This window comes from Thalassophryne amazonica, chromosome 5 (assembly GCF_902500255.1).
Source record: "Thalassophryne amazonica chromosome 5, fThaAma1.1, whole genome shotgun sequence".
Classification (NCBI taxonomy): Eukaryota; Metazoa; Chordata; class Actinopteri; order Batrachoidiformes; family Batrachoididae; genus Thalassophryne; species Thalassophryne amazonica.
Window position 1 is genome coordinate 115,487,935 of NC_047107.1, and position 19,732 is coordinate 115,507,666.

The window sequence follows — 19,732 nt, forward strand, 5'->3', positions numbered from 1 at the left end:
AAACAGAAGAAGATGTGCGAGCGATGTGATGCCGCTGCTTCATGCTTCAGCTGCACAGATGGAGTTGGATAAACAAAAATAGCAAAGTCTTACTCAGAGTTTGAGACACAGGAGAGTTCGTTCATCATCCGGACTGAACGCAGAAAGGACTTGTTGATGAAGAAATTTCAAAAAGTGACTTAAAAATGAAGCTGCTGAAGCCCAGTTGGGTGAGCCACAACGGTGAGCTTGTGCAGGAATCTTGGATCAAGTTGTGCTTTTGTTGTCGGAGCTGATAACACGATGGTCGACTCTTATTTGACTTGTGACTTTTTCCAAAGTTGTATCACAATCTGAACATAATCGGGTGCTGTTTGTTAGCGCAAAGGACCACTGGGATGGGTTCGATCCCCCGTTTGAAGCAACAATTTTACTGTTTGCTACCTAGTTAGCTTAGCCCCCCCCCGCCGCCGCCCCCCGCTGCCCCCCGCTAAGATGTCGTGACGTTTACTAACCTTCCTGTCAAACTTGCACTTTCTTTCAAACTGATATCTTGACTAATATATTATATATATATTTGAAAATAAATGTATTTTAGGGAAAACATATTATTCTGCGCTAGTGTAATCACACGGGGGTAAAGTGTCATTGAAACCCACTGGGAAATTGGTTTGCTTAGGAATTGTTTATTTTAAATATTGTTTTACATACTGAATTGTTTCAAAAATATCACGAGAACGAGGCTTTGGAAAATTAAGGAAACTGGCAGACAAGCTTATTTTCAAGCTATATATAAGACAGATAAAGTGTCATGGGTGCTCTAATATCAACTTTAAGTAAGTGTTCAATTGTGTCCCTCATTAGCATTTATTTCGGAAGCTCAAAGGATACAGTATAGGAGGGAAACTATAATGATGGATCACTAGTTTCCTAATTAGGAGATAGCAGCATGTGTAAAGCCGCAGGACGTTCTCATCCTAGACAGAGGGCATAAGTGGCATAATGCAAGGCAGCATACTGGAGCCCCTGCTTTTTATCCTGTATTCCGACTTCCATGATACAGTAGCTGCATTTACATGGGCTTTAATATTATCACCTCAGTCTGATTAACACCATATTCTGAAAAAGACCCTTTCGTGTGAACAACATTTTCGCATAACCCAAATAAGGTAAGCAGTAATCTAATTAAGATGTAGGGTATTCCTGTTACTGCGACAGACTAGGGTGCTGTCCATGGTGTACCCCGCCTCATGCCCTATGACTACTGGGATAGGCTACAACCCCTTGGGATCCTAAATTGGAGTAAGCGGGTATAGAAAATGGATGGGTGTTCCTACCTTAGTCTGATTATTAAAGTGCATTGTAGACATGTTAACACTTTAATCAGACTATGGCCACCTATTGGGAGTTTTACTAGAATTTTGCAGCAGATAAAACACTGGGGATGTAATATGTTTGTGGGTTATGGCTATGTTCTGTAACATGTAAATGGGAATATGGATGAAATATTCTTTAAACAACTCATGTAAATGTCATATTCTGAATATGGTCTTTTTCATAATAAGGTCAATAATCAGATTACTGCTATCCATGTAAAAACTGTCAATGAAATCAAGCCTATTTATTTTTGTGATAGATGCCAAGATTTACAGATATCAACAATGGCTCTGACAGAGAGATGTTGCAGTGCTGGTCAAACTGTATTATTAGACAAGTGGAAAGAGGCTATTGTAATAGTCACGGCTGTCTGCGTTGGTCTGTCATAGATGTCTTCAAAACATCATCCCCAGCTACACATTTTTATCAATTAATTAATTACGTATTTACATTTCCATTCTGTTGTACATTTTGTCCCATATTTGCCCAATAGTGGGTGTCAGTCTATGGTTATTAGTTTAAGCTCCTAATTGAAGGCAGACACCTCCACTAACCGTTCAGCAGGTGACAGGCATGACTAAAGGGTTTTTAACTGAAAGCGAGGTCTGTACGGGAAAATATCAGCCCGTGGTCAAAAAAGACAGAGGTCTGTCATGGTAATCAGCCAATCAGAGTGCGCGTAGTGTTGTAGCCAAGTAATCATGCAAAAAACACAGAGGGCTGATATTCCCGTACAGACAAGCAAGCAAGGTTAATAATTTGTTTAATATGGCTGTTTGGAGCTGTGTTTTCATCTTCTTGGCCTTCATTTTGCATGTCCACTTTGAGCTCGTTTGCTGTTAATTCCTCCAATTGAAACTAATCAGTATAATAAAATTCGCTCATGGAGTGGTCCTCTTCGTCGCTCATAATTTCTTTGTTTGCTTTTTATTTAGTTTTATTTCATAATGTGAAAATTATAAACAAAGTCGCAGATCTGATACATGATCTGGAGCCATTGTCGTGGTAACAGTCTGATATGGGGAAAATGTCAGAACGGAAATCAGCCAATCGGCGCGCGTGTAGCTTTGTAGCTATATAATAATATGGGATGTGTCAAAGGGAAAGCCAGTTTATTGTAGGTCTCAGATGCTGTAAATTTGTTCTATTTTGCAGGCAAACCAATATTTTCAGTTGATATCCATCCTGATGGAACAAAATTTTCAACTGGTGGTCAAGGTAAGCTGCACACAGATGTTTTATTGATGTGCTGGTGTCATTTTTAAGGTATCCACCTCTGAACATGTGTCACTTCTTTAGTAAACAGCATTATTTTGCTAAAGAAAAGCAGAGATGTTTTATTTCTCCATAATATAAATGGGCGTATATCTATAATGTTTGTGTTCAGGAGAGGATTCTGGGAAGGTGGTGATATGGAACATGGCACCGGTTCTACGAGAGGAGGATGAGAAGAATGAAAATATTCCAAAGATGCTTTGCCAAATGGACAATCATCTGGGTAACTAGCCAACAGATACATATTGAAGTTATAATTCATTGATGGTATCCTGTCATGATGACTGTTTTTATTCTTGATCAATACCTACTGTGATGTCTACGGGGTGTGTTTCTAAATGAAGCAGGATCTATAGTATCATGTCAGGACTGATTTGGTTATTTGACTATTTCAAAGTGAGCGTGGCTTGAGAAGCATAAAGTCTCTTGAAAACAAGTGATTCGGAGCTTGTTGGTCATTGTCGTGGTTCAGCCACGACATGATATGATGGGAGTGTCTTGGATTAACCTATGTCAGGTTCAGGAGGAGTCAAAGTAGCTCAATGTGTGAAAGCGATTTATATGTAATTATGCAAAAATAATTTCTTGACACATTTGTGTGGATTATTGTGAAGAATTTGATTAATGTGGTTTGTTTTTATTGTATCATTATTGCTCATTATAGCTGACTTGTCAGCAGAAATCCTAGAGGAGTATTTACAAGCTGAATAAACAGTAGTGTGTGTGTGTGTGTGTGTGTGTGTGTGTGTGTCTCTGCAGCGTGTGTGAACTGTGTACGGTGGTCCAATAATGGGCTGTACCTGGCATCAGGAGGAGATGACAAGCTGGTCATGGTGTGGAAGAGAGCTGCGTATGTAAACACAAGCAATGTTCCAGCTAAAGATGCATTTGCTGTTTACTCAAAAATGGAGCTTTATTTTTCATGAGGGAGTTTTTTGTGTCAAGTAAACCTGGCGGCTGTTTTGTCTGTGTAGGTTTATTGGTCCGAGCACAGTGTTTGGGTCGAGCAGTAAGCTGGCTAATGTAGAGCAATGGCGATGTGTCACCATATTGAGGAACCATACTGGTGGTAAGACACAAACACAAATGCCACTTTTTATATTTTCACACATAAGTTGTAATTATAACTTTATTTAAAAAAACGGACATTCAGATATGTTTGGTCAAAATGAATTGCATTGCATCAGTGAACTCAACAGTGATCTCGTGTGTGTGTGTGTGTGTGTGTGTGTGTGTGTGTGTGTGTGTGTGTGTGTGTGTGTGTGTGTGTGTGTAGATGTAATGGATGTGGCGTGGTCTCCTCACGACGTGTGGTTGGCCTCCTGCAGCGTTGACAACACTATCGTCATCTGGAATGCTCGTAAATTCCCAGGTAAGAGACAAAACAAATGAAATCAGGAGAAAAGGAGGAAAACAAAAAAAAAACCTTGAATAACTGCTAAAATTGATGTTGTGTTTATTGAAACAATTTAGTATGAAATGCAAACATTGGAAAGTTACTGAACAATGTGTGAAATAAAAAGAATCTGCCGTTATAGAGTGAGAACGAATAATTTTGTGCTCCTCTGTGTGACTATAGAATATAATTTTGTCTATTAGAATTATCTTCCGTGCTCCAAGAACAAATAATGTGACTTTCAAAATCTTATTGTTCTCAAACTGATTATTCAGATTGGACATAAAATTCTAAATTTTAATCCAGAGGAGGCTTCTGTTTTATAGTTTTCTAGTTTTTGCATTGTTTGACATACTCTCACGAGCACCACCAGCTTAGCTTATGGCAAGCTAAAAGTGGATGCGCTTGTTTTGGCCAAACAACCATACAGTTTCTGTATATTCTGTGTTAGTACACGCCCGCGCCCGACGTGCTTGATGAATTCCTGCGCAAAAAGTCGTTCCCAAACAATGCTGTATTTGCGATGACAGTGCATTTTCATGGGTAACAAAAACATGAGGAGTATATTTAGCTCAAAAATTTGTGTATCTCGTGTGTTTTTATGCCTAAATGTTCGTAAGTCAATATACTCACACTTATCCAGCAGCATCTTCTTATGTCGGCAAATTCAGCGCTGGATCAGGCGAAAGTAGTCAGGCGAGCTATCCCAGAATGCCAAAATAGCGGAGATGTTGCTCCAACGAGAGCAACACGCTGAGCAGGGTGATTGTTTGACTCTCACCATCTTTATATATCCTCTTGCTTGCCTCTACTAGTGGTTGGCTCTCACTGCGGTATTGTATCACTTCCTGTTCCGGAGCACAGCGGTGTTTTTCTGTATCTGTTAGCTGTTTAATCTGCGCAGTTAGATTGATCTAGTTATCTAGATTACGATTTGTTTCCCAGTGTAATCTTTACGTGCCTTAACTAAAGCACTCCTTCTGCTGAATCACCTCTAAATTATTTACACATTATTCACTTTGCGTGTTTTTAGGAATCCGCTAGCTTAGCGTAGCTACTAGCTCTTAGCCGATTTAGCATGGCGGCTTCTCCTGTCTCTCCCGCACTTTTCTGCTCTGGGTGTGAAATGTTTAGTTATTCCTCGGCCTCCTTTAGCAGTAATGGTACTTGTAATAAGTGTAGCTTATTCGTAGCTTTGAGGCCAGGCTGGGCGAATTGGAGACTCGGCTCCGCACCGTGGAAAATTCTACAGCTAGCCAGGCCCCTGTAGTCGGTGCGGACCAAGGTAGCTTAGCCGCCGTTAGTTCCCCCCTGGCAGATCCCGAGCAGCCGGGAAAGCAGGCTGACTGGGTGACTGTGAGGAGGAAGCGTAGCCCTAAACAGAAGCCCCGTGTACACCGCCAACTCGTTCACATCTCTAACCGTTTTTCCCCACTCAACGACACACCCGCCGAGGATCAAACTCTGGTTATTGGCGACTCTGTTTTGCGAAATGTGAAGTTAGCGACACCAGCAACCATAGTCAATTGTCTTCCGGGGGCCAGAGCAGGCGACATTGAAGGAAATTTGAAACTGCTGGCTAAGGCTAAGCGTAAATTTGGTAAGATTGTAATTCACGTCGGCAGTAATGACACCCGGTTACGCCAATCGGAGGTCACTAAAATTAACATTAAATCGGTGTGTAACTTTGCAAAAACAATGTCGGACTCTGTAGTTTTCTCTGGGCCCCTCCCCAATCGGACCGGGAGTGACATGTTTAGGCCGCATGTTCTCCTTGAATTGCTGGCTGTCTGAGTGGTGTCCAAAAAATGAGGTGGGCTTCATAGATAATTGGCAAAGCTTCTGGGGAAAACCTGGTCTTGTTAGGAGAGACGGCATCCATCCCACTTTGGATGGAGCAGCTCTCATTTCTAGAAATCTGGCCAATTTTCTTAAATCCTCCAAACCGTGACTATCCAGGGTTGGGACCAGGAAGCAGAGTTGTAGTCTTACACACCTCTCTGCAGCTTCTCTCCCCCTGCCATCCCCTCATTACCCCATCCCCGTAGAGACGGTGCCTGCTCCCAGACTACCAATAACCAGCAAAAATCTATTTAAGCATAAAAATTCAAAAAGAAAAAATAATATAGCACCTTCAACTGCACCACAGACTAAAACAGTTAAATGTGGTCTATTAAACATTAGGTCTCTCTCTTCTAAGTCCCTGTTGGTAAATGATATAATAATTGATCAACATATTGATTTATTCTGCCTAACAGAAACCTGGTTACAGCAGGATGAATATGTTAGTTTAAATGAGTCAACACCCCCGAGTCACACTAACTGTCAGAATGCTCGTAGCACGGGCCGGGGCGGAGGATTAGCAGCATCTTCCATTCCAGCTTATTAATTAATCAAAAACCCAGACAGAGCTTTAATTCATTTGAAAGCTTGTCTCTTAGTCTTGTCCATCCAAATTGGAAGTCCCAAAAAACAGTTTATTTGTTATTATCTATCGTCCACCTGGTCGTTTACTGTGAGGTTCTCTGTGAATTTTCAGACCTTTTGTCTGACTTAGTGCTTAGCTCAGATAAGATAATTATAGTGGGCGATTTTAACATCCACACAGATGCTGAGAATGACAGCCTCAACACTGCATTTAATCTATTATTAGACTCTATTGGCTTTGCTCAAAAAGTAAATGAGTCCACCCACCACTTTAATCATATCTTAGATCTTGTTCTGACTTATGGTATGGAAATAGAAGACTTAACAGTATTCCCTGAAAACTCCCTTCTGTCTGATCATTTCTTAATAACATTTACATTTACTCTGATGGACTACCCAGCAGTAGGGAATAAGTTTCATTACACTAGAAGTCTTTCAGAAAGCGCTGTAACTAGGTTTAAAGATATGATTCCTTCTTTATGTTCTCTAATGCCATATACCAACACAGTGCAGAGTAGCTACCTAAACTCTGTAAGGGAGATAGAGTATCTCGTCAATAGTTTTACATCCTCATTGAAGACAACTTCGGATGCTGTAGCTCCTCTGAAAAAGAGAGCTTTAATCAGAAGTGTCTGACTCCGTGGTATAACTCACAAACTCGCAGCTTAAAGCAGATAACCCGTAAGTTGGAGAGGAAATGGCGTCTCACTAATTTAGAAGATCTTCACTTAGCCTGGAAAAAAGAGTCTGTTGCTCTATAAAAAAGCCCTCCGTAAAGCTAGGACATCTTTCTACTCATCACTAATTGAAGAAAATAAGAACAACCCCAGGTTTCTTTTCAGCACTGTAGCCAGGCTGACAAAGAGTCAGAGCTCTATTGAGCTGAGTATTCCATTAACTTAACTAGTAATGACTTCATGACTTTCTTTGCTAACAAAATTTTAACTATTAGAGAAAAAATTACTCATAACCATCCCAAAGACATATCGTTATCTTTGGCTGCTTTCAGTGATGCCGGTATTTGGTTAGACTCTTTCTCTCCGATTGTTCTGTCTGAGTTATTTTCATTAGTTACTTCATCCAAACCATCAACATGTTTATTAGACCCCATTCCTACCAGGCTGCTCAAGGAAGCCCTACCATTATTTAATGCTTCGATCTTAAATATGATCAATCTATCTTTGTTAGTTGGCTATGTACCACAGGCTTTTAAGGTGGCAGTAATTAAACCATTACTTAAAAAGCCATCACTTGACCCAGCTATCTTAGCTAATTATAGGCCAATCTCCAACCTTCCTTTTCTCTCAAAAATTCTTGAAAGGGTAGTTGTAAAACAGCTAACTGATCATCTGCAGAGGAATGGTCTATTTGAAGAGTTTCAGTCAGGTTTTAGAATTCATCATAGTACAGAAACAGCATTAGTGAAGGTTACAAATGATCTTCTTATGGCCTCAGACAGTCCCAGCAGAAGACTGCCCCTCCCTGAGCCTGGTTCTGCTGGAGGTTTCTTCCTGTTAAAAGGGAGTTTTTCCTTCCCACTGTAGCCAAGTGCTTGCTCACAGGGGGTCGTTTTGACCGTTGGGGTTTTACATAATTATTGTATGGCCTTGCCTTACAATATAAAGCGCCTTGGGGCAACTGTTTGTTGTGATTTGGCGCTATATAAAAAATTGATTGATTGATTGATATATGTGCATGAAGATTCAGTTTATTGTTACTTATGTTAAATTTGTTTTTATTAACGCGCTGTCCTGTGGAGCATAAACCTTTCTTTTCTCAGAGCTGCACCTTTGTCTGACATGTCTCTGACTCGGTTGTCTTTCTCTTCAGAGATGGTGACATGTTTGCGAGGACACACTGGGCTGGTTAAAGGCCTGACGTGGGATCCAGTGGGGAAGTACATTGCGTCACAGGCGGATGACCACAGCCTCAAAGTGTGGAGGACAGTGGACTGGCAAATGGAGGCCAACATCACAAAGCCCTTCAGCGAGGTAGAGCATGCTGCTGCTCTTGTTATTGATGTCTTCATAGCACACAATGTGCTGTTTGTTGTGTTTGATGGCCATAATCACAAAGTGGGATTTACAGTCTGAGCTGTGTAAAAGGTTCTATTCCTAAACTTCATTAATGTTAGTGGTGTTGGAGAGATTCAAAACTATACCGGACATTTGTGATTTGAAGTGGTGCCGGTGAGAGATTGCATTGGTAATAGTGATCAGCTGATTATAGTAATTTGGACTAATTTGACACTCAACAAGCTTTTCTTTCTACAATCATCACCTCCAAATCAAATGTAAGCTGAACATTTTCCTCTTTTACAGACTTCGTGCTGTAAATGTGCGGACTTTTCTGATCCATTTGTCAGCATGATATGATATGATGATATGATGGGAGACGAAGGATTAAAAGCAGAAATGTGTCAAATCACAGCCTTTTGTGTTTGATCTAACAGGTGCACGTCAGGCTTCAGGTCCCAATCTGAACACAGTTTGAAAAATAAACGGTTGGTCTTTTAATCAGGGAAATGACTCCGGGCCCACTTTCCTCAAATCGGCGAGTGTCAGAGTTATTAATTAGTAGAGTTAGAGTTAGTAATTTGTACCTCTGCACATCCAGACTGCTCGGGGTTTTTAATGGAAATACATTGCAATCGGACAGGACATTTTATCTGATGTGAGCCATATGTATGTAACAGATTAGTTATAGTCAGGAGGCACCGAACATCTACAGGGAATCCTGAATCAAAATGTAATCTGCGTACGCACTGCAAAAAACTGTTAAAATATGATGAGAGACAAAGGATTGAAAGCAGCAAACTGTCAAATCATAGCCTTTTGCAGCTGCTGCAGGCTGCAGGTCCGAGTCTGAACACGTTGTTAAAAAATAAACAGTTGGGCTTTTTAGCATGGAAATGACTCTGGTCCCACATGCAAGGGGTTTAAATGGCAATACATTGTGATTGGACGGGACATTTTATCCGATGTGAGCGAAAAAATCCACTGTACAAAATCCGTTCTATACAGTTTTTGCAACATGGAAAACAATACAAAAACTTTGGGACTTTTTTGTCCGGTGACTGCAAATATCTGGTTTATACGACACGGTTTAGGTGAGTTTTACTGTACATGGGACTGAACAATAAATTTACCTCTCAAAGCTTTGATGATGAAGTCTCTTCCATCCCACACAACTGACTTTATTTTCCCAAATTTTTCTTCTGTTTGGATCTGAAGGGAATCTGTACATCTTGAAGCCCTTGTTGTGTCTACAACCCCTGGCAAAAATTATGGAATCACCGGCCTCGGAGGATGTTCATTCAGTTGTTTAATTTTGTAGAAAAAAAGCAGATCACAGACATGACACAAAACTAAAGTCATTTCAATCAATCAATCAATCATTTTTTTTTATATAGCGCCAAATCACAACAACAGTTGCCCCAAGGCGCTTATATTGTAAGGCAAGGCCATACAATAATTATGTAAAACCCCAACGGTCAAAACGACCCCCTGTGGCAAGCACTTGGCTACAGTGGGAAGGAAAAACTCCCTTTTAACAGGAAGAAACCTCCAGCAGAACCAGGCTCAGGGAGGGGCAGTCTTCTGCTGGGACTGGTTGGGGCTGAGGGAGAGACCAGGAAAAAGACATGCTGTGGAGGGGAGCAGAGATCGATCGCTAATGATTAAATGCAGAGTGGTGCCTGAAGGCTCTGCCTCCCATTCTACTCTTACAAACCCTAGGAACAACAAGTAAGCCTGCAGTCTGAGAGCGAAGCGCTCTATTGGGGTGATATGGTACTACGAGGTCCCTAAGATAAGATGGGACCTGATTATTCAAAACCTTATAGTAAGAAGAAGAATTTTAATTCTATTCTAGAATTAACAGGAAGCCAATGAAGAGAGGCCAATATGGGTGAGATATGCTCTCTCCTTCTAGTCCCCGTTAGTACTCTAGCTGCAGCATTTTGAATTAACTGAAGGCTTTTTAGGGAACTTTAGGACAACCTGATAATAATGAATTACAATAGTCCAGCCTAGAGGAAATAATGCATGAATTAGTTTTTCAGCATCACTCTGAGACAAGACCTTTCTAATTTTAGAGATATTGCGTAAATGCAAAAAAGCAATCCTACATATTTGTTTAATATGTGCTTTGAATGACATATCCTGATCAAAAATGACTCCAAGATTTCTCACAGTATTACTAGAGGTCAGGGTAATGCCATCCAGAGTAAGGATCTGGTTAGACACCATTTTTCTAAGATTGTGGGGCCAAGTACAATAACTTTACATAATTATTGTATGGCCTTGCCTTACATATAAGCGCCTTGGGCAACTGTTTGTTGTGATTTGGCGCTATATAATAAAATTGATTTTAAAATTGATTCATTATTATCAGGTGTCCTAAAAGTTCCCTAAAAAGCCTTCAGTTAATTCAAAATGCTGCAGCTAGAGTACTGACGGGGACTAGAAGGAGAGAGCATATCTCACCCATATTGGCCTCTCTTCGTGGCTTCCTGTTAATTCTAGAATAGAATTTAAAATTCTTCTTCTTACTTATAAGGTTTTGAATAATCAGGTCCCATCTTATCTTAGGGACCTCGTAGTACCATATCACCCCAATAGAGCGCTTCGCTCTCAGACTGCAGGCTTACTGTAGTTCCTAGGGTTTGTAAGAGTAGAATGGGAGGCAGAGCCTTCAGCTTTCAGGCTCCTCTCCTGTGGAACCAGCTCCCAATTCAGATCAGGGAGACAGACACCCTCTCTACTTTTAAGATTAGGCTTAAAACTTCCTTTTTGCTAAAGCTTATAGTTAGGGCTGTATCAGGTGACCCTAGAACCATCCCTTTAGTTATGCTGCTATAGACGTAGACTGCTGGGGGGTTCCCATGATGCACTGTTTCTTTCTCTTTTTGCTCTGTATGCACACTCTGCATTTAATCATTAGTGATCGATCCTCTGCTCCCCTCCACAGCATGTCTTTTTCCTGGTTCTCTCCCTCAGCCCCAACCAGTCCCAGCAGAAGACTGCCCCTCCCCTGAGCCTGGTTCTGCTGGAGGTTTCTTCCTGTTAAAAGGGAGTTTTTCCTTCCCACTGTAGCCAAGTGCTTGCTCACAGGGGGTCGGTTTGACCGTTGGGGTTTTACATAATTATTGTATGGCCTTGCCTTACAATATAAAGCGCCTTGGGGCAACTGTTTTGTTGTGATTTGGCGCTATATAAATAAAATTGATTTGATTTGATCCAGTCATCCACAGTCCACGATTGCTTTTCCTTAGCCCATTGTAACCTTGTTTTTTCTGTTTAGGTGGTAATGATGGCTTTCGTTAGCTTTTTGTATGTAAATCCCATTTCCTTTAGGCGGTTTCTTACAGTTCGTTCACAGACCGTTGACTCCAGTTTCCTCCCATTCGTTCCTCATTTGTTTTTTGTGCATTTTCGATTTTTGAGACATATTGCTTTAAGTTTTCTGTCTTGACGCTTTGATGTCTTCCTTGGTCTACCAGTATGTTTGCCTTTAACAACCTTCCCATGTTGTTTGTATTTGGTCCAGAGTTTAGACACAGCTGACTGTGAACAACCAACATCTTTTGCAACATTGCGTGATGATTTACCCCCTTTTAACAGTTTGATAATCCTCTCCTTTGTTTCAATTGACATCTCTCGTGTTGGAGCCATGATTCATGTCAGTCCACTTGGTGCAACAGCTCTCCAAGGTGTGATCACTCCTTATAGATGCAGACTAAGGAGCAGATCTGATTTGATGCAGGTGTTAGATTTGGGGATGAAAATTTACAGGGTGAGTCCATATTTTTTTCCCTCTGCTTGGTCTAAAAAAGTAACCGTTATTGACTGCCACAATTTTTTTCCTGATTTCTTATAGTGTTTCTTAAAGCCAGAAAGTTGCCATTTGAAATGACTTTAGTTTTGTGTCATGTCTGTGATCTGCTTTTTTTTCTACAAAATTAAACAACTGAATGAACATCCTCCGAGGGCCGGTGAGGTCCATAATTTTTGCCAGGGGTTGTATTTGTGCCTCCAAATGCATAACAACCCGACATTTTCAGTGAGTAAATAAATAAAACTAGAAGCACTCAGAGAGTGCAAACCTTCACCAAGGCCATGGGTTCACTGACCGCCATAACAGCTACATGCCGTGGAATCATTTTATTTTATTGCAACTTGCACCTTTCCCAGAAGCTACTGTCATCTGAGCACTTATATTGATATTGCATGTGCTTATAGACAAAAACAAATAAGAGACAAAATTCAATTTATTATTCAACTAAACTGTAAATATATGAATTTTTGTAACATTTTTTAATATTTAACATTTTTTAGTGGTGATCCGGATCACCACTAAAATTTAATCACTTGTTCCTCTTGTCATTTCCAGCCACTCCACAAAATTTCATCAAAATCTGTTCAAAACGTTTGAGTTATCCTGCTGACAAACAGACAAACAAACAAACGCGACCGAAAACATAACCTCCTTGGCGGAGGTAATAACTGGCTTTTACATGCAGGCACATTAACAGCCAATGCTATTTTCAACCCAAGATGGCACCATGAGTCACGTGACCGTTTTTTTTTTAACTCATGTTGCCACTCTCTATCAATGCACAGAAACATTACAACTTGATGTCAGATTTTAAATATTTAGTCAATGACAACACTTAAAGTTAATCTCTAAAATGTGGAATTATTCTTTGTAGAAATAAGTAAGCAATAACATTCCTCTGTCATTTCTCCCTGTGTCTCTCAGTGTGGAGGGACGACACATGTCCTCCGACTGTCCTGGTCTCCAGATGGTCAGTACCTTGTGTCCGCTCATGCCATGAACAACTCCGGCCCTACCGCTCAGATCGTGGAGCGAGATGGATGGAAGACCAATATGGACTTTGTGGGTCACCGTAAAGCTGTCACAGTGGTGGTGAGTGCTGCTTAAAGGTGCAGTAAAAATAAACTCACTTTCTTGGTCACTTACTTAATTTTGTACCAAGACTGAAACATAAACTTGAGAGACGACTGGATGAACCACATCTCATATTCATTATTGCTCTGCTGTGATGTTAATGGTGTTCTTTCAATCGTTCTAAATTACTTTTGTAGTACCTAATTGTTGTTTGCAATATTGCAATTGAGTCCTATGTTGATCTCAAGGCTAGCTAAACTGACCTGCATTAGCTTTATTAATATATTGTGTCGTTTGTGGTACGAGGTCTATTAGAAAAGTATCCGACCTTATTATTTTTTTCAAAAACCATATGGATTTGAATCACGTGTGATTACATCAGACATGCTTGAACCCTCGTGGGCATGTGAGAGTTTTTCACGCCTGTCGGTTACGTCATTCGCCTGTGGGCAGTCTTTGAGTGAGGAGTCGCCCACCCTCTCGTCGATTTTTTTCATTGTTTAGGAATGGCTCAGAGACTGCTGCTTTGTTTGATCAAAATTTTTTTCAAAGCTGTAAGGCACAACTGAGTGGACACCAATCAATAAATTCAGCTGGTTTTCGGTAAAAAATTTTAACGGCTGATGAGAGATTTTGGTCTGGTAGTGTCGCCGTAAGGGCGGCCCACGGCGCCTGACAGCAATCTGCGCTTCGAGGCGGCAGCGTCTCGCCGTTTCAAGTTGAAAATTTCCACATTTCGGGCTCTGTTGACCCAGTAAGTCGTCAGAGAACAGAGAACTTTCAGAAGAAGTCGGCATGAGGAGTTTATTCGGACATTCCATTGTTAACGGACATTTTGTAATGAAAGAACGTCGGGCAGAGTCGCATGTCGGGCGGACCGACCGCGGGGGTCGCGACAGGAAAAACACCTCCGTGTTGGAAACCTTAACGGACAAGTTGGAACATGCCCAAGCTGTTAAACAATTTCTCAGTTACTCACTTGTTGAAAGCCATCAAAGCCGCCTGAATTTTACAAATGGTTTTCAACACGGAGGTGTTTTTCCTGTCGCGGCGCACACAGATTCACCGAGTCATCACGGAAATGACTCAGCAAATTTGCATGCACGTCTTTCATTACAAAATGTCCTTAAACAGTGGAATGTCCGCATAAACTCCTCATGCCGGCCTCTTCTGAATCTTCTCTGTTCTCTCACAGAGCCTTAAATTAGGATGATTTCAGCTTGAAACAGGCCGACGACGGCGCCTGGAAGCGCTGCAGGACGTCCCGCTCCGTGGGAAGTCCTTACAGCGACAGAAACACCCCATAATCTCTCATCAGCCGTTAAACTTTCACCGAAAACCAGCTGAATTTCTCAAATAGTGTCCACTCGGATATTCCTCACAGGTCCAGAAAAAAGTTTGATAAAGCAACGCGCGCCGTCTCGAGCAGCGTGTGAAACAAAGGAATTCAGCCGAGAGGGCGGCACCACATCTCACTCAAGGCCTGCCCACAAGGAAATGACGTCACCGACACGCGTGAAAAAACTCACACATGCGCACGAGGGTTCAAGCATGATTGGTGTAATCGCATGTCAATCAAATCCATATAGTTTTTGTTTTTTTTATAAAACTGCCGGTTAGTTTTATAAGATACCTCGTATTTACATGTTACTGGAGCTGCCAAATCTGAATGAAGGTCACTTTTTTTAAGCACAAAACAATACTGTTGGCACTTACTGCACTGTTTTCTTGTAAACGAGTATAATTTGGGTGATGTGTTTCATTCTGTGTGTTTTCATGCTGCGATCTCTTCCCTCTGTGCAGAAATTCAACCCAAAGATCTTTAAGAAGAAGCAGAAGAACGGCAGCGCTCCTAAACCCAGCTGTCCTTATTGTTGCTGTGCTGTTGGCAGCAAGACAGATCACTCTCTGTCTGGGTGAGTTCACACTAAATAGATGACTTGAAAGCAACACCTGGAGGCCAAATTGATGGAAATGTCTATTTTCTACAAACAAAAGTCTGTCCAGTAGCTAAATGGATGCGATTGTGTGACTAATATGTAGTAGTAGTAGTAAATAGTAGTAGTAGTAGTAGATTGCATTATTTAAGTTCCCAGTATGTATTTTGTTGTTGACATGATGGTGAGTTGGGTCGAAAAGTCCCAGAAAGATGTACAGTGCAGCGTTTCCTCTCGATTTTGTGACTGAATCGCGACATACAATTGTCCTAGCATGTTGCCCGTGGGGATCCACAGGCTCTAGATTGGGTAGTGTTTATAAAATAGGTAGCTGACATTTCAAAGGTGTTAATAAATTACAACCCCAATTCCAATGAAGTTGGGATGTTGTGTAAAATGTAAATAAAAACAGAATACAATGATTGCAAATCCTCTTAAACCTATATTCAATTGTATACACCACAACAACAAGATATTTAATGTTCAAACTGATACACTTTATTGTTTTTGTGCAAATATTTGCTCATTTTGAAATGGATGCCTGCAACACGTTTCAAAAAAGCTGGGACAGTGGTATGTTTACCACTGTGTTACATCATCTTCCTTCTAACAACAGTCAATAGGGCATTGGGAACTGAGGACACTAATTGTTGAAGCTTTGTAGGTAGAATTCTTTCCCATTCTTGCTTGATGTACGACTTCAGTTGTTTAACAGTCCGGGGTCTCCGTTGTCGTATTTTGTGCTTCATAATGCCCCACACATTTTCAATGGGCGACAGGTCTGGACTGCAGGCAGACCAGTCTAGTACCCGCACTCTTTTACTATGAAGCCACGTGTTGTAACACGTGCAGAATGTGGCTTGGCATTGTCTTGCTGAAATAAGCAGGGACGTCCCTGAAAAAAACATTGCTTGGATGGCAGCATGTGTTGCTCCAAAACCTGGATGTACCTTTCAGCATTGATGGTGCCATCACAGATGTGTAAGTTGCCCATGCCATGGGCACTAACACACCCCCCATACCATCACAGATGCTGGCTTTTGAACTTTGCGCTAGAAACAGTCTGGATGGTCTTTTTCCTCTTTTGTCCGGGGGATTACACCACAGCACACTTTTCCACTTTGCATCTGTCCATTTCAAATGAGCTCGGGCTCAGAGAAGGCGCCGGCGTTTCTGGATGTTGTTGATGTATGGCTTTTGCTTTGCATGGTAGAGTTTTAACTAGCACTTGTAAATGTAGTGACGAACTGTGTTAACTGACAATGGTTTTTCTGAGTGTTCCTGATCCCACGGGGTAAGATCCTTTACACAATAATGTCAGTTTTTAATGCAGTGCCGCCTGAGGGATCGAAGGTCACAGGCATTCAGTGTTGGTTTTCAGCCTTGCCGCTTACATGTAGAAAGTTCTCCAGATTCTCTGAATCCTTTGGTTATATTATGGACTGTAGATGATGGAATCCCTAAATTCCTTGCAATTGAAAGTTGAGAAACCTTGTTCTTAAACTGTTGGACTATTTTTTTTTTCAGGCAGTTGTTCACAAAGTGGTAATCCTCACCCCATCTTTACTTGTAAATGGCTGAACCTTTTGGGGATGCTCCTTTTATACCCGATCATGACACTCACCTGTTTCCAATTAGGTGTTCTTTGAGCAGTCATCAACTTTCCCAGTCTTTTGTTGCCCCGTCCCAGCTTTTTTGAAATGTGCTGCAGGCATCCATTTGAAAATGAGCAAATATTTGCACAAAAACAATAAAGTTTATCAGTGTGAACATTAAATATCTTGTCTTTGTGGTGTATTCAATTGAATATAAGTTGAGGAGGATTTGCAAATCATTGTATTCTGTTTTTATTTGCCTTTTACACAATGCCCCAACTACATTGGAATTGGGGTTATATGCAAAATTTCTATAATGATTTTAACTGAAAGTGCATGAAATTAAAATGAGAATGTTTTATGAATAATTGTATTTATTATTTGGCATATTAGTTAATGTCATTTTTTACAACCAGTAAGGTTGAGATATTCCCTTTGTTCAGAGCTTGTCTGGTTACCAGCAACTGATTAATGGCAACATCAACTTCTATTATTCACTGTTGTTGTCTAATGTCCATAATTTCTCCAAAAATATTAGGCAACTAATATTATCAATATTATCAGCTTTCCATTTTGGCAGCGTTCATCCTTGACCCAAAATACATAAGCATACCAAACAGCAAATGTCAGCTCTCCCCAGTTTCTCCATGATCAAAGTTACACACATGCACACATTTACACAGATGCCACTTCGCTTTTAATACTATGCAGATTTTTCCGTGACATTATTACTTTGACCAATGAGTGGGTATGTCACATAAAAAAAATCACATGAACACATTACAAAACAAATTGCCCATAATTGTAAGGGACACAACAGCAAGTTTTTCTACAAGTTAACTTTGAGACTTTGCCGCACATTTGAGCAACTTTTGTTTCCATCTAGTGGGCGATGTGAGCATTTCAGGGCTTCTGGTATATTTTCTACTTTAAACCAAAAATTCAGTAAAAAGGGCATTTATAAATGTCAGAAATGTATGATTTTTTTTTCCTCGCAGAGTTTTGTTCTGCTAGTATTAATGTAGAAAAAAATTTGATTTGAGAGTTTTACAGTTCTTGAGTTTTAAGATACAAAGCTTTGCCAGAAGGATGGAATTTCTCCTGACAAGCACAAATTTCAGTTGGGGGGGTGGTGGGGGGAATACCCAAATATGAGGAACCCTGAGTTTCAGCATCACTAACCTCTCTGCACCCAACTACATGAGTGCAATCAATAGGATATTGGCAAAATTGAGTGTGCATATTTATTCTTATGTTACTTTTGTCTTTCTCATGTCCAGCTGACTTCTTTGAAGCGACCTCTGGTGGTCATCCATGATCTGTTTGATAAATCGATTATGGACATTTCCTGGTGAGTTGAACCCATCAAAGTCTGTATCTTGTATGTGGTCATTTTGAAAGAGCACATGAACTGTTCTTGAACTGTCCCAGGAACACTGTCCATCACAGTGCCAGTATACTGCACTGCTGTTGAACAGGATTAATGGATTTCTGTGATACACCAAACAAATCTGAGTCTTGTGTTTGTATGTCAGGACTTTGACAGGCTTGGGGATGTTGGTATGTTCCATGGATGGTACAGTGGCCTATTTGGACTTCTCACTGGATGAACTGGGCGATCCACTAAATGAGGAGGAGAAGGTTGGTAGACACTCTTTTATTGGAACATAAGTCCTTGAAATATCTTTAAAAATTTAAGATATCTGCAGCAATGCATAAATGTAGTTTGGATTACTACAGTAATTAGTATGAGATTCAGAGAACAATACACTCAAAACCATTATAACATGAGTTTAAGTTACAGAACTGGTCCACATACACAGGTTATTAAAACTCTGTCCATTAAACATCTGACTTGTGTTAACAAATCGTGGTTAGCTAGTAATCTGACAAACAGCTGTAGGATTGAACACACCTTGTGTGGTTAACCTGGTCCTGGTGTCATGTCTTTGTTCATGCTGTCTGATGAGTTCTTCCCTGCACATTTTCCGTCCATGCTTAAGTGCAAATCCACCTCTTGGTCTTTTAGAACACCATCCACCAAAACATCTATGGTAAGAGTCTGGCTATAACCAGCACCGAGGCCCAACTCTCAACTACCATTATCGAGAACCCGGAGATGCTCAAGTACCAACAGGAGCGGCAGAACTCGGCCAGTCTAACACAAGTACCGGTACTGCCGGGCCCGAGTCCGCTACCCCCAAACTCAACAGCGTGATGAATGGCGAGTCTCTGGAGGACATCAGGAAGGTGAGAAACGGATGTGACACATTTTCTCTCTTTCAGCAATGTGTGATATGAAACAAAATACTGATGAGATGTAAGAAAATATCGGTAAATGTGCTGTAAAACAAAAACAAGCAGAGCTTCGTGATTTAAAATGAATATCTTTTTATTTTTTTCATTCTAATTTGTGATGAAATTTGAATGATGCAGAACCTTCTGAAGAAACAAGTGGAGACGAGAACTCCTGATGGCAGAAGACGAATCACGCCGCTCTGCATCGCTCAGCTCGACACCGGGTATGAACGCTGAGTAACAGTTTTGCATGTTGTTTAATCTCATTTTTATCAAATTCATCTTAGATAGTGCTTTTTTGTTTTTCTTATTTCTACTGCCAGCGGGCTAGACATCACTATGTGCAAGCGGTCAGGCGGTCAGTCGTGAGTGGAATAACTTCAGTCGGACTAGCCTCATTGTCACCAGATTTGACATATGCAATTTGCATAATGACCCCAAGAAGCTTATTGATTTGGGATTCAAACTGACAAAGGTCAAGGTCACTGGAGCATACTAAAAATATTGAGTGCAGTAATTTTTTTAAATGCCCAATT

The 19,732-nt window shown here is 40.7% G+C and overlaps 1 protein-coding gene across 1 annotated transcript in view; it reads left to right on the forward strand.

Annotated features, from left to right (window-relative positions):
• The window catches only part of LOC117511159 (protein HIRA), a 41,518-nt gene continuing 21,786 nt past the window's right edge, over positions 1-19,732 (forward strand). The window contains 15 exon segments of the mRNA XM_034171141.1: positions 1-222; positions 2,512-2,574; positions 2,744-2,854; positions 3,391-3,481; positions 3,606-3,700; positions 3,908-4,003; positions 8,285-8,445; positions 13,217-13,384; positions 15,170-15,257; positions 15,260-15,282; positions 18,179-18,249; positions 18,434-18,539; positions 18,928-19,042; positions 19,045-19,148; positions 19,335-19,420. Of these exon segments, the coding sequence (XP_034027032.1) occupies positions 186-222; positions 2,512-2,574; positions 2,744-2,854; positions 3,391-3,481; positions 3,606-3,700; positions 3,908-4,003; positions 8,285-8,445; positions 13,217-13,384; positions 15,170-15,257; positions 15,260-15,282; positions 18,179-18,249; positions 18,434-18,539; positions 18,928-19,042; positions 19,045-19,148; positions 19,335-19,420 (1,415 nt within the window). The 5' untranslated portion in view covers positions 1-185.